Source organism: Macrotis lagotis, chromosome X (assembly GCF_037893015.1).
Source record: "Macrotis lagotis isolate mMagLag1 chromosome X, bilby.v1.9.chrom.fasta, whole genome shotgun sequence".
NCBI classification, from domain to species: domain Eukaryota; kingdom Metazoa; phylum Chordata; class Mammalia; order Peramelemorphia; family Peramelidae; genus Macrotis; species Macrotis lagotis.
This window is the reverse complement of record NC_133666.1, coordinates 691,000,577-691,015,392: the sequence shown is the minus strand read 5'-3', so window position 1 is coordinate 691,015,392 and position 14,816 is coordinate 691,000,577. Positions and strand designations below refer to the sequence as shown.

General features: G+C 38.5%; 1 protein-coding gene across 11 annotated transcripts in view; it reads right to left on the bottom strand.

Annotated features, from left to right (window-relative positions):
* Window positions 1–14,816, bottom strand: part of MTMR3 (myotubularin related protein 3) — a 167,822-nt gene that overhangs the window by 33,957 nt on the left and 119,049 nt on the right. For all 11 annotated transcript variants that reach the window (XM_074206309.1, XM_074206311.1, XM_074206308.1 and 8 more), the window contains 2 exons: window positions 13,287–13,453; window positions 4,034–4,130 (listed from right to left, as the gene is read on the bottom strand). In XM_074206309.1, the coding sequence (XP_074062410.1) occupies window positions 4,034–4,130; window positions 13,287–13,453 (264 nt within the window). The remainder of the gene's footprint in view (window positions 1–4,033; window positions 4,131–13,286; window positions 13,454–14,816) is intronic.

Below are 14,816 nucleotides of genomic sequence, written 5' to 3'. Positions count from 1 at the left end.
GTTTAAATGTCAAAGTAAACTTCAGGTTCAAGTCTTAAGAGATCTGAAATTGGAAAACAATGAATTCAAACAAAACAAAGATGTTTCAACTGTCCACCTTTGAAGACTCCACAGTGAGTTTTAAAAACAATGAAATTAATTTTTAAAAAATTTTCCTGGGGCAGCTAGGTGGCACAGTGGATAGAGCACTGGTCTAGGAGTCAGGAGGACCTGAGCTCAAATCCAGCCCCAGACACTTAATAATTACCTATGTGTTCTTGGGCAAGTCACTTAACCCCATTTGCCTTGCAGAAACCTAAAAAAAAATTTCCTGAGTTTTTTTAAACATGGCTTAATTTTTTTTTGAATGTTTTACTTTCCTAAGACAAAGTATTTTTAAAATCACCTCCCCCAATTCTCAAGCAACTTTAAAAAGGAAATATTTGCTGAAATGAAATTAAAATTAATAGCTAGATACCTTTATCCTTCAAATTCTCCCCAGAACAAAGATGAAAAGAAGCTACACTGAGGCCAATCTCATCAATTTTCATGAAAGTTTACGGTTAATTACTTACTTTCACCAAACCATTGAGGAGGCTAATTTCAGATCAGACAGATGTCTAGGTAACAAAAAGCTCAGTGTGGCTCTGTTTATGTGGATTGACCAACAAGATCTTACCCCCAAATCCCTTTCTCTACTTGAAGACTTCCCACAAGAGAAGGTCCTAAAGGCAGCTGAGTCTACTTCTATATGTGCAGAAAGTTATTAAATACTAAAGATATTTCAAGAAAGACGTTCAACATCCCTAAAAACAAACTGGATGATTTTGATTACATTAAATCAAAAAGCTTTTGCACAGATAAATCCACTACAAGCAAGATCAAAAGAAATGTAGTAAACTGGAAAACAATCTTTACAACTAATGTTTCTGACAAAGGACTCATTTCTAAAATATACAGAAAACTGAGTCATATTTAAAAAAAAAAAAGCTATTCCCCAGTTGACAAATGGTCAAAGGATATGCAAAGGCAATTTACTGAAGAGGAGATCAAAGCAATCCAGTTATATGAAAAATTGCTCTAAATCATTACTTATTAGAGAAATGCAAATTAAATCCTCTCTGAGGTAACACCTCAGACCTCTCACACTGGCCAATATGACCAGAAAGGATAACAATCACTGTTGGAAGGGATGTGGGAAATCTGGGACACTATTACATTGCTGATGGAGCTGTGAACTCATCCAACCTTTCTGGAGAGAAATTTGGAAACATGCACAAAGTGCAACAAAAATGTGCATACCCTTTGACCCAGCAATACCACTACTGGATCTATACCCTGAAGAGATGATGCAAAAGGGTAAAAACATCAGTTGTACAAAAATATTCATAGCAGCCCTGTTTGTGGTGGCAAAGAATTGGAAATTAAGTAAATGTCCTCCAATTGGGGAATGGCTTAGCAAACTGGTATATGTATGTCATGGAACACTATTGTTCTATCAGAAACCAGGAGGGACAAGAATTCAGGGAAGCCTGGAGGGATTTGCATGAACTGATGCTGAGTGAGATGAGCAGAACCAGAAAAACACTGTGCACCCTAACAGCAACATGGGGGTGATGATCAACCTTGATGGACTCACTCATTCCATCAGTGCAACAATCAGGGACAATTTGGGGCTGTCTGCAATGGAGAATTCTATCTGTATCCAGAGAAAGAACTGTGGAGTTGGAACAAAGTTCAAGAACTATTCCCTTTAATTTAGAAAAAAAACTGCTGTCTTATTGTCTCATCCTCTTATCTCTTATACTTTGTTTCTTTAAGGATGTGATTTCTCTCTCATCACACTCAATTTGGATCACTGTACAACATGGAAACAATGTAAAGACAAACAAATCGCTTTCTGTAGGGGGGTGGGGGGAGGGAAGTAACATTGGGGGAAAAATTGTAAAACTCAAAATAAATAAAATCTTTAATTAAAAAAAGAAGTTCAAAAGTCTAAATTTAAAGGCTATGAGAAAAATTATTAAAGTTTTAATCAATACTTATTACACATAATTGACATACTGGTTTTAACCCAACTCTACAATGCAGACAAGCTCCATCTTTATATCTTATGTTCATTCTTTCATTTGACAGTTCTTCCTGGTTTTCTTCTGCTTTAAGGCCTGCCTGCCTCATAGAATTGAGGAGTGCCCCAGGACCCCAGAGCTCTGCTGGCAAAGCAGGTCTAGGCAACCCCAGCAATCCACGCAGGCTCCAAGCAAAGTACTCATGACAATTCCTGATCAACATGGCCAACTTCAGCAAGGCTTCTCTTGAGACTGTGTGTGTGTGTGTGTGTGTGTGTGTGTGTGTGTGTGTCCTAAAAGGTACAGGACAGTCATCCCCCAACTGGGGGAGGGTCCATCCCTTGATCTGTTCCCTCTCCCTTACCCTCACTGCAGCAGGTCCCATGGGATGACCCTATCTTTACACAGATGATTCCCACATTCAGTGATCATCCCTCCCCCCCCAAGTCTCTAGGATTCAGTCCTGGCTGGAGCTTACCTCCTACTGTCATGGTTATTTCCAACTTTGCTTTTATGGTATGTCAAACTCAACTTCCCTGTGCTGTCCAAAGTACCACTGTCCCTCTAATAGCACAGGTTCACGACCTTGGAGTTATCCTCCACACCTCACTGGCTCTCCAAAAGGCCATTAAGGGTCAAATCTTGATCTCATCTATCCCCACCAGTCTACCCATAGAGCCAAAAGTCTAACTCAGGGTCATCCTCTCTCCTCTTGACAGTTTCCTAACTGGTCAGAAATTCTGCACTCCATTTTCTACATAGCAGCCAAAGTGATTTTTTCTAAAGCGCAGTACTGACTATATTACTTCCCCATTCGAACTCCTGAGGTTCCTCATTCCAAGAATATCTGTGAATGTTTTTTGGCATTTCAAATCTTTCCAAAGCCTTCTGCAGCCTATCTTTTCAGGCTTATTAAATATAACAACCCTTTTCTCACTTGACAGACCAGTCAAACAGGACAACTCCTCACATCTCCCCATGCATGTTCTTTTGAGTATGTGTGCACTAGATAGCGTGATCTGCCCGCCCATGTCTGCCATGTCTGGAAGGTCCTCCTTTCTCTTTCCCCCAGTTTCCTTCAAAAGGCAGCCAAAGCAATAGTCTTTCCTGATCCTCCCAGCTGTTAAGTCTCTACCCTTTCCCCAACATGTCAGCATATTTACCGTGAAAATTTTGTCATACCCATGCTGTCTTTCTCTTATGCAACATGAGTTCTGTGAGTACAAGTTTGCCTCCATTTTGGTCCTTACAATCCCAATGCTTAGCAGAGTCTGGCACACAGAAAAGTCCAGATTATAATTTTAGATGAAACCACAGATTTTTGGAAACTGAAGAGAATATATGTTATAATACACCAGAGACTCTTGTATAACCAATTGTAAGGGTAGCCTTCATAACCACTTTATGGAATTTGGGACATACTTATGCTATTTTTCTAATTAAAGATGCTTAGATTTGGGTTTTTTTAAGTATAATAATAATAATACCATGTCAGCAAATTTAGATGTTGAGTTCTTGATCAGGAATGAATGGCACAATCATAAGTGTGTTACTACAGAGAATATATGACCCACTTTAAAACCACCTGTTTTATGGTTTACAAACACATAGCAAGAGGGGAAATTAGCTGTTTCCTCTCTTCTTCCCTTTTCCCTCATACACACACATATTCACAAATGTATATATGCATATATACCCACACCTAGACATATATCAAAGTGAGAAGATCCCAGAATGTCTGGGTTGGAAGGGATCCTCACCATCTAGCTCGTCTTCACTTGGAGACTTTTATTATCTTTTCCAGTGATGATAAGAGAGGTAGAGTTTGAAAGTATTAATGAACACTTTCAAAAATCATAGGTTCAGATTTGAAAAATAAATTTGAAAGAAACCCAAGTTCAAATGATCTGCCACACAAAGGCTGGCATTTTTAAGACAGGCACTTGACCATGAAGCAGCAATTTGGAGGGACCCAGACAACTTACTTGTATTTCTCATTGATGTTGGAGATCCTCCAGGCATTGTTCATATCAAAACCCATCCGCTCAACTTCATTTTTGAATCTTGCTGTGACGTGCTCCCCTGGGGACCAAGAGCAGAAAGACGTGAGGCAGAGATCCCAGGCTGCCACAGGTAGAACAAAAGAACAGCTTGTCGGCTTGCTCATTACACAGCAAGAGTGGCTCTAATGAGAGCAACAAAAATATGGTTTCTTATTTTTCAGAGGAAATTAATGGCTAACAGACAACACAATGGCAAGATATTGGAGCAGAACTGGTGGCAGGTTCCAAAACATCTAGAGGAATAGAACTTCTCTAAAGAGTCTCAGTAATCAGGCCCAAGGGAAGCTCCGCAAACAGCAAACTTCTGGGTAGAATTGACTGTACATAAGCCCATTAACCGAACAAGGACAATTGTGTTGCATTAACATTAATGTATGTTGGAGGTTTTTTTAAGAACAAAGATTAAGAACAAAGAAATAAAAAGGTAGCAATGGAGCTTAACATTTCCCCACTCTTCTAAATGCCAGTAAACCACACCCCTGCTCAGAGTCTGTTTCAATTGTAATGACAATCATTAGGCAGTATTCTAAATAACCAGGAATATAGGACAGAAAATGAGCAAATACCAAACAAAATGAGCTGCAGGAGGAATCATCACAACAACATAAACAGGGCTTCAAATCTACTATCTTAGAAAAATGAAATTAAACCAAAGCATCAATTACTTAAGGAAAAAAAAAATCACCATCAATAAGATCCTTAAAAAAAAAATTCCAAAAAATTAAAAAAATCTCTGATAAACTTAAACATCCAAGTTTTTGGGCTAAGAGACAGCTGACAAAAACTGCTGGGAAAACTAGAAAGTAGAAATCAGATCTAAAGCAACACCTCACACCATATACCAAGGTAAGTTCAAAATGGATACATGAAGTTAGAAATAAAGGGAGATAGCATAAGGAACTTCGGGAAGCATATAAAATTTCACTGTCAGACCTATGAATAAAGGAAGACTTTATGATCAAACAAGAGATAGAGACTATTACAGGATCTAAAATGGATAATTCTGATTAAATTATATTAAATTGAAAAGGTTTAGACACAAAGGATAATGTAATAAATCCGAGGAGCATGGAAATATGTACTTGTCAAATCTATGGATAAGGGAAGTGTTTATGACCCAACAAGAAATAAAGTTAAGTGCATTATGGGATATAAAATAAACCATTTTGATGACATTAAAAAGTTTTTGCAAACACACACACACACACACACACACACACACACACACACACACACATCCCTAATGGAGTTAAAATTAAAAGGAAAACAGAAAATAAGGAAAATTTGCAGCAAGTTGATAAAGGCCTCATTTCTCAAATATATAGGGAACTGAGTCAAATCCACAATTTTTTTTGGCAAGGTGGTTAAGTGGCTTGCCCAAGGCCACATAGCTAGGTAAGTGTCTGGGGCTAGATTTGAACTCAGGTACTCCTAACTCCAGGGACATCCACTGCGCCACCTAGCCACCCCAAAATTCACAAAATTAAGAGTCATTCCCCAATATATAAATGGTTAAAGGAAAGATCCAGGGCAATTTTCAGAAAAAAAGAAATCAAAGCTAGGTAATCACATGAAAATAACATACTCTAAATCTTATTACTTATTAGAGAAATGCAAATTAAAACAACTCTTGAGGTAAACCCTCACACCTATCAGACAGACTAAAAGGACAGAAAGGGAAAATAATAAATGTTGGAGATGATATGGAAGGGACACTTTAATTCACAGTTTAAAGGAATTGTTGACTAACCCAATCATTCTGCAAAACAATTAGAAATGATGCCCCAAGGGCTATCAAACTGTACCTACCCTTTGACCAGCAATGACAAGGTCTTTATCCCAAAGAGGTCAAAGAAAAGGAAAAAGGATTCAATTATTCAAAGAATATATTGACAGTAGCTCTTTTCTGTAGTGGCAAAGAATTGGAAATGACCTGTCAAATAAGAGCTGAAAAGGTATGTGATTGTGATAGAACACCACTATGCCATAAAAAAAAGATGAGTAGGAAGGTTTCAGAACCAAGAGAATGCTGTACAATGCAACAATAAGAGAGCAACAATGATCAAGTGTGGAAAAACTCTGCTGTTACTGTTATCATTGTTCAATCATGTGTAACTCTTTATAACCCTGTGAACCAGTCTGTCCAAGGGGTTTTCTTGGCAAAGAGAGTGGTTTGTTTGCCAGTTCCTTCTCTTATGAATTCAGGAAAAGTGAGGTAACTTGCCCAGAGCGAGCCACACAGAAAGTGTCTGAGGTCACATTTGAACTCCGGTCTTCCGCTTAGCCCCCAGGCCAGCAATCTATTCACTGAATCATCTAGTTGCCTTAATTACTCTGATCAAGGTAATGATCCAAGATGATACTAAAGAACCCATAATGAAAAATGCTATGCTATCTGCCTCCAGAGAGAGAACTGATGAACATTCTCTGAATGCAGGCTGAAGCAGAATTTTTAAAAAGTTTTTTCTTTATTATCTTGTTTGTGTTTTGTTTTGCAACATAGCTAATATAGAAATACATTTTGGGGATGGCTAGATGGTGCAGTGGATAGAGCATGGGCCCTGGAGTCAGGAGTATCTGAGTTCAAATCCAGCATCAGACACTTAATAATGACCTAGCTGTGTGGCCTTGTGCAAGCCACTGAACCCCAGTTGCCTTGCAAAAACCTTAAAAAAAAAAATACATTTTGCATGACGTCACATATATGATCAAAATCAAACTCCTTGCCTTCTTGAAAGGAGAGAGGAAGAGCGGGAGAGAATTTGGAACTCAAATTAAAAAAAAAAAACTTAAAATATTTTTACAGGGGCAGCTAGGTGGCGCAGTGTACCAAGCCCTGGAGTCAGGAGTACCTGAGTTCAAAACTGGCCTCAGACACTTAATAATTACCTAGCCGTGTGGTCTTGGGCAAGCCACTTAACCCCATTTGCCTTGCAAAAACTAAAATTAAAAAAAAAAGATATCAATATTTTTACATGCAATGGGAAATATTTAACAAAATAAATAATTCTTCAAAAATAAAGAAAAAAGGGGCGGCTAGGTGGCATAGTGGATAAAGCACCGGCCTTGGAGTCAGGAGTACCTGGGTTCAAATCCGGTCTCAGACACTTAGTAATTACCTAGCCGTGTGGCCTTGGGCAAGCCACTTAACCCCATTTGCCTTGCAAAAAACTAAAAAAAAAAACAAAAAACAAAACAAAACAAAACAAAAAATAAAGAAAAAGGTGGTTTTGTCTCTAATACAACCATATGTGAATCCACTTGGCCCAATTATCCACATGGACATTTAAAATACATTAGGTACATGTGATGGGGGAGAAAGGAAATAGAGAAGAAAGGCAGGAAAAAAGGAAAAAAAAAAAAGGAAAATACCTGATTGTATGTTTTCATACTAGTATCAACAACCAAATCACTGGGTAATCAAAGATTATTTCCCATTGAACCTAACAGGTGGCGCTGCCTGGGTTCAGCTTTGAAATTTTGACTCTTCAAGGAAAGAAAAGGCAGGTCAAGTGATATAGTCAAAAAGCTAGAGTCAGAAGACCAGAGTTTGTAATAATAGCCACGTCTCTTATCCTCTCTGAGCCTCTGCAAAATGAGGGGTTTGCCCTCAATAGCCTCTCAGATCCTTTTCTAGCTATTTTCAAGATCATTTTCAGATGATCCTCTGATTATCATATCTTAAAATAAAGGCAAAAAGAGAGGCGAGAATAAAGGGGGGGGGTAGCTCATGCCCATCCTAGCTTTACAACTTGAAATCAGACTTAGTATCATTTTCTTTTTTTTGCAAGGCAAATGGGGTTAAGTGACTTGCCCAAGGCCACACGGCTAGGTAATTATGAAGTGTCTGAGGCCAGATTTGAACTCAGGTCCTCCTGACTCCAGGGCTGGTGCTCTATCCACTGTACCACCTAGCCACCCCCAAGTATCATTTTCAGGAGGATCTGGATATCATCAATGAAATTCAGAAAGTTCTATTAAGATTTCTTCCACAGCAAAAGGTTTGAAAACTAAATGAAGGCTATGATAAACTTAGTATAACAAGGGTAGATTTACAGCTGCAGAAAAACCTTCATGTGACTCTCATGAGTTTCAAGACCCAGCCATGACCTATTCACCAGGGTTTACTTGCTGCACATTTCAGTGTCATACAATAAAAAGTCACAGTTTTGATGATTACTTACTCAAAAATAACTCAAACTTTCCAAAGCTGGGCTTCGCATCTCATGGATTCAGTTGGGTCACCTTGATGCCAGGCATCACTTTGAAAATATGTCAGAATGACTTACGAGAAGTGTCTTTTCATCTTCAGGGAGTTATTGTTTGGGCCACCACCTACATTCACCAATGCTGGGTGAAGGTGGTATAACCAACCCCTACAAAGTAGGTCAGCTAGCTCTAAGCAGCCATCATCAAAGTTTGTCCAGAGCTCCCTGCTCTGTACAAAAAAGGAATGCGAATAAGGTGAAACCAAAAACAAAAATAAATAACAACAACAAAAATGCAAACAAAGTCAGCAGTAAGGTAGTGGTAGAAGAGCTACTTGCTGCATAGGCAAAGACAAGGTAATAAATGCACTTCAGTGTCTGGGCACAAGAAAAAAAATCACAGAACTGTAGCTCAGGAAGGAAGCACAAAGGTGATGCTGTGTTTGTGAATGTCACCTAAATCCCAGGTCTCCAAGGTCAAACACCTGAAGTGATCAGAGAGTCCCCCAAGGTCAAGTACCCACTCTCTCTCTGGACAGGGCTAATTACTATTAGGTTCTTCTCTATACGATGCTGAATGTACTTTCCTGTTAAGCAAAGAGATGACTAACACTAATCCCATGTAACCCCTTTGAATATTTTAAGATAATGACCCTGTTAGCCCTTTTAAAAAATTTCTCCTGGCAAAATACCTGATTCCTTCAACAATCTTAAAAAGGAGAAACATGGAGGTCGAGGGGAGGGGAAGAGGACAAGGTATATGGGTAACACAACCTTGTCTACAAAGTCCTGTACAAAGGAGCCCAGAGGAACATTCTGCCGCTTAAAAGAGACCTAGTAAGAACAACACAATATGGCAGAGATTCAGAAGAAGGCTTGGGAGGAGGCTGGGAGCTCAAATTCTAACAGGGGAATTAAGCCAAGAGGGATGAAGAGAAATCAAGAATTAAATTCCGAAGACACATTCATGGAAATGATTCAAATGAGAAAAGAAAAAGGAAATTGTTGAAAAAGATGGATGTGGATGGGAATTCACAATGAAGCCAGTGTTCCAAAGCTGCAGAGAAGATGGAAGATTGTAGGAGATGAAAACAAAAAGGATGCATGGTTCTGAAGGAAGAGAAAAACAGAAGGGCCAAACTCCAAATAAACAAAGAAAACTAAGGACGACAAGATTTGGGTTTTTTTGGTCTATTTTCATGTCCCAAGACACAGTTTAGGTAGGCAAGGTTGCACTATTCTCAGGACTCCATCACCCCCAGGAGTTTCTGTTTTGGGTGGATTATGTTATTATGATGACGAATATAGTTCTGACCCTGCAGACTCTGTTTACCATCTTTAAGGACCTCCAAGGATTCTATGGGTTAGACCCAGACAGTTGTCATCAATGTCTCCCTCCAGGGGAGACCATGCCTCCTTCACAACCTGATCTCCTGGTTCCTAGTATGAAAAGGAGAGTTATCCCTTGATCTGAGCCAGATCTTTAGGGCACCTTTCCTCAATTTCCAAATCAGGCCACCAGAAGTATATTCTGCATTTCCTTTCTAAGTTCTCCTGAGGTTTTTTTCATTATTAGAAAAAGCTCTTTGATGAGGACTGTTTTCCCTATATTTTTATCCTGATTGTTTATCAAAGTAAATATGTAATAAATGCTTTATCATTTGCTCCTTCTTCTACAAATCAAGTGGACATAAATTTAATTCACAATACTTCTGGGGGAAAGGGTTCATGTTAAGAGGTAATGAGTTGGGGCAGCTAGGTGGCGCAGTGGATAAAGCAACAGCCCTGGAGTCAAGAATACCTGGGTTCAAATCCGGGCTCAGATACTTAATAATGACCTAGCTGTGTGGCCTTGGGCAAGTCACTTAACCCCATTTGCCTTGCAAAAACCTAAAAAAAAAAAAGAGGTAATGAGTTAAGCTATGAAGGATTCTGAGAAAGAGATGATGAGGAATGGAGGAAAGCTTTATTTCAAAGCCTAGAAACCCAAGAGGGAAGGTCTTGTATGAGGGGCAGCAAGTAAGTCAGTCTGCTTGGAAGAGGAGTAATGCAATGAAGTCTGCTAAGGCAAGAAGGAGTCAGATGACTCTCTGTTTGGTCCTAGAGACACTAAAATGTCATTGAAAGTTCTTGCCCAGGAAAGTGATCTGAGCAGACCCTCTTTGAGAAAACCACTTGGCAGCTGCATGCAGGCTGATCTGAAAATAGTAGAAGCTTACCCAAACAGGTGTAACACCTTAGAATAGGTGACTATTCCAAGAGGCTGGGAAAGAAGTGATGAGAAATGAAAGTGTTCCTAGATGAAAACTATCCATCACAAATTGGGAATTGCAGAGCAAAAGCTCCAGTGCTTAGCATAGAGCCCAGTCCAGAGAAGATACTTCTTAAATGGTTACTGAATGGTGGGTAATCAATAAAATAAGAAACATCTAACTAGATCTGTTAATAGTTCAAAAGATCACCTATTAAGCATAGGGAGAATCAGCCTAAGTCTTTAGGTATACCCACAAATGGTAGTTAAGGCTCCCTGTGCTCCCAAAGTCCTGGACATTTGCAGCCCCAGGTCCAAGGGAAGTGGCTACAAAGTGCCAGGAATGGTTGTCTTTCTTTTCCCACTCTGTTCTAGACTATCCAGTCTTCACACCATCCTTAGCCCACCCCACCCCCACTTTCAGCATCCTCGCAGGAGCAATCTTCCTATTGGAAGGGGAAACTCCTTTTGAAAAGAAATTGTTCTTCCTCTTGTTGGTATTGGTGCCCCCAGATCTTAGCACAGCTCCAGGAACATTCATTAAATGGGTAAAATAGACAGTCTGTCTTTCCCTTGAATCCGCTGGTACTTAGAACAGGCTTCAGACATAGTAAGACTGAATAAAATGTCACTGTAACAGGACCAGGGTTCCTTCCCCCAGTCCCCAATTTTTATCTTAGCTTTTATTTTTAAGTTTTCTACTTCTACGTGTCATTAATATCTCTTGACTTCTAAGGGTTTTTTTCAGTCATGATTGATTTATTGATCTCTTTTGCTAATACAGTGCTTCAAAATAAATTTTTCTTTGAAGACTACTTTAACTGAAGTCTACAAATGGTCTCAGTATTCTATTATTAAAATTATTTGCTTTTCTGGGCAGCTAGGTGAATAGAGCACTGGCCCTGGAGTCAGGACGACCTGAGTTCAAACCCAGCCTCAGACACTTACTAATTACCTAGCTATGTGACCTTGGGCAAGACACTTAACCCCATTGCCTTGCAAAACTCTAAAAAGAAAGTTATTTGCTTTTCTATAACTTGTTCTTTGACCTACTCATTAATTAGGGTAAGTTTTTCATTCAAGTCTGTCATTTATTCATTCCCTTAATAATTACTATGTGGTCTCTAAAGTAATTTACCTTTTGGTATTTATTTCTGAGTTCTCTACACATTATGTGATCCCAAACAAATGTGTATACTTAACTGAAACAGGTATAACACATGAGATTTTTATTCAATAAATGTCAGATTGCTAATTTTTCTCATTTATCTTTCTATTGATTTATTTGAGCAAAGATAGAAATAACAAGTTAAAAGAAATAATCAAAATGAGAAGATATAGTATGCAACTAAAAGAGTTCCAATCTGAGCTATTTAAACAGCAAGTGACACTGGAAGACTGAAATGGAGAAAGGAAAAGATATTGACTGATACATATTATTATTATTTCCTAAGGAATTTTAGCCTTTATAAAACAGGTTCAGAGTCTTTAAAATTGCTTTGGTCAACAAAGAGTAGTTGTGTAACTACAGACAAGTTATATTCTCTGAATATGTTTTCTTATCTATAAAATGGGGATAATAACGGCTATGCTACCTATGACACTGGGTATGTATGAAATTTATGCAAAATAATTACTATAAATTCTTTATAATTCAAAAGGCACAATATAGAGTACTAAATTAAATTTGGAGGAAATAATGGGGATATTGCAGGTGCATAGGAAGGCAAAATATGTAAAATGAAAAAGTAATTATTAATTGATTCAAGGGAAAATAAAAGAAACTAAAATCTGGTATACTCAACAACAGGTTTGTACCTAAACAACAGATATTTGGAAGCTAAACTGCATGGACAAAATTGACACTATTATCTTTTAAAAGGTTATAGGCTTAAAATTAAAGCATCTCTGAGGTACCACCTCACACCTCTCAGATTGACCAATGTGACCAGAAAGGACAATGATCAGTGTTGGAAGGATGTGGGAAATCTGGGACACTAATACATGGTTGATGGAGCTGTGAATTCATCCAACCTTTCTGAAGAGCAATAAGGAATTACACCCAAAGGGCAACAAAAATGTACATACCCTTTGATCCAGCAATACCATTACTGGGTCTGTCTGTACCCTGAAGAGATGATGAAAAACAGTAAAAACATCACTTGTACAAAAATATTCATAGCAGCCCTGTTTGTGGTGGCAAAGAATTGGAAATTAAGTAAATGTCCTTCAATGTCCTTGTACACCCTAACAGCAACATGGGAATGATGATCAACCTTGTTGGACTTGCTCATTCCATCAGTGAAACAATCAGGGACAATTTTTGGACTATCTACGATGGAGAATGCCATCTGTATCCAGAGAAAGAATTGTGGAGTTTAAACAAAGACCAAAGACTATTACCTTCAATTTAGAAAAAAAAAACCCATTATTATATAATTTTGCTATCTCTTATACTTTATTTTCTTCCTTATTTCTCTCTTATCACATTAGACTGCCTTTCTGTAGGGGAAGGGAAGCAAGATTAGGGGGAAAATTGTAAAACAAAATAAATAAAATCTTTCTCATTTTCCATTTTAAAGAACTATGATTTTAGAAATCCAGAAATATTTTTTATTCATTGCAAGTCAGGGAATTTCTCCTTGCCTAAAATTCCAGGCTCACATGCAGTTGTATGTAAAGGGATTGAAAATCCTTAAGTATGAGAAATGCCTACCTGGCCTGCACAGGTCCCCATGCTGCTCCTTCTCACTGGCATAGACCTCCATGCACCAAGCATGATATGCAAATGAGAAAAGATCCTCTATCTTCGAAGGAGGTCGGATTGCATTGTTCAGTCTCTTAAGCCACTCTTGACACTGCTCAAAGGTTGAGAACTGACACCTTTTTAAGGACAAAAAACCCCCCAAATCTCCAGTCAATCAATGGGCAACAGGTGACAGGTACAATGATAGAGATATGAAAGAAAAAAAATGCAACTGAAAGGGAGCTTATGTTGTAAGCATTAAGACAGCAAATGGATATAAATAAAGATCTTGTCTTTAATGACTTCACATTCAGATTGCATCAAGTGCTCTGTTCTATACTATTGAATGCTCTTATATAACTGTCTATTAGAATCAGAGGTATCTGAGATTTGCTCTCCTGAGGACAAATACAAGTCTGGCCAGTTCTATACAGATACTGCTGAGGAATGTGTTCCGCACTGATAGAGGAAATGCATCTTAGTGGGGAGAAGAAAGGAAGGTCCTTGGGGGCACTGATGATTTGGGTCTATAGCCTGCCTTGGGACATACTGGAGATGCTGGGCAAGTCATTGCACTTACTTCCTCCCTGCCTGACTTCTGACTTCTCTCTCAGACTATACATTATCAAAGTAGGTCTACATTAGTGATGAAAATCCCAAAATTGAGGAAGCCTTACGTCAATGAAATCACAGGTGATGCCCAGGAAAGATAAAGATGAGAAAGAAACTTGGCATCTTCCTGGTCCCAAGCAGTGTTAACTTTATTGGAATGAATTATTGAAATATCAATTATTCAAAAGGGAAAACTGCTATTGTTGAATTGTTTCAGCTGTTTGACTTTCCATGACCCCATTTGAGGTTGTCTTGGCAAAAATAATTAAGAGTGGTTTGCCATTTTCTCCTCTAGTTCATTTTATAGATGAAGAAACTGAGGCAAACAGGACTTCTTGAATCCAGGCCCTCTGTTCTTTCTAATGAACCACCTAATTGCCTCCAAAAAAAAGAAAGCAAGTATATGAGTCTCTTCAAATGAGAATGATCTTAATCTCAAAAGTAGCGGTAGCAAGTACAGCAATTGAGATTATGGATGCCAAGTGCTATTATTGATCAGTTACTTTCAGATAATCATCCTTTCCCCTCTCAAACTTCTGAATCTCTACCTCAATATTAAAAGTAGAGAGAGAAAGAGAGAAAGAGAGTTAGTTCTTTAAAAACATCTTCCTTGGGGCAGCTAGGTGGCACAGTGGATAGAGCACCAGCCCTGGAGTCAGGAGTACCTGAGTTCAGATCTGGTCTTAGACACTTAATAATTACCTAGTTGTGTGGCCTTGGGCAAGCCACTTAACCCCATTTGTCTTGCAAAAATCTTAAAGAAAAATCTTCCTCAAACCATTTCCTTTTCTGAATCTAAAACTCAGAAATCAACCATCCAAAATTCATTCTCTACCATTCTTCCTTGAAAGGACTGAGTGAGGAAGCACCAGGATTTGGCTACTATTG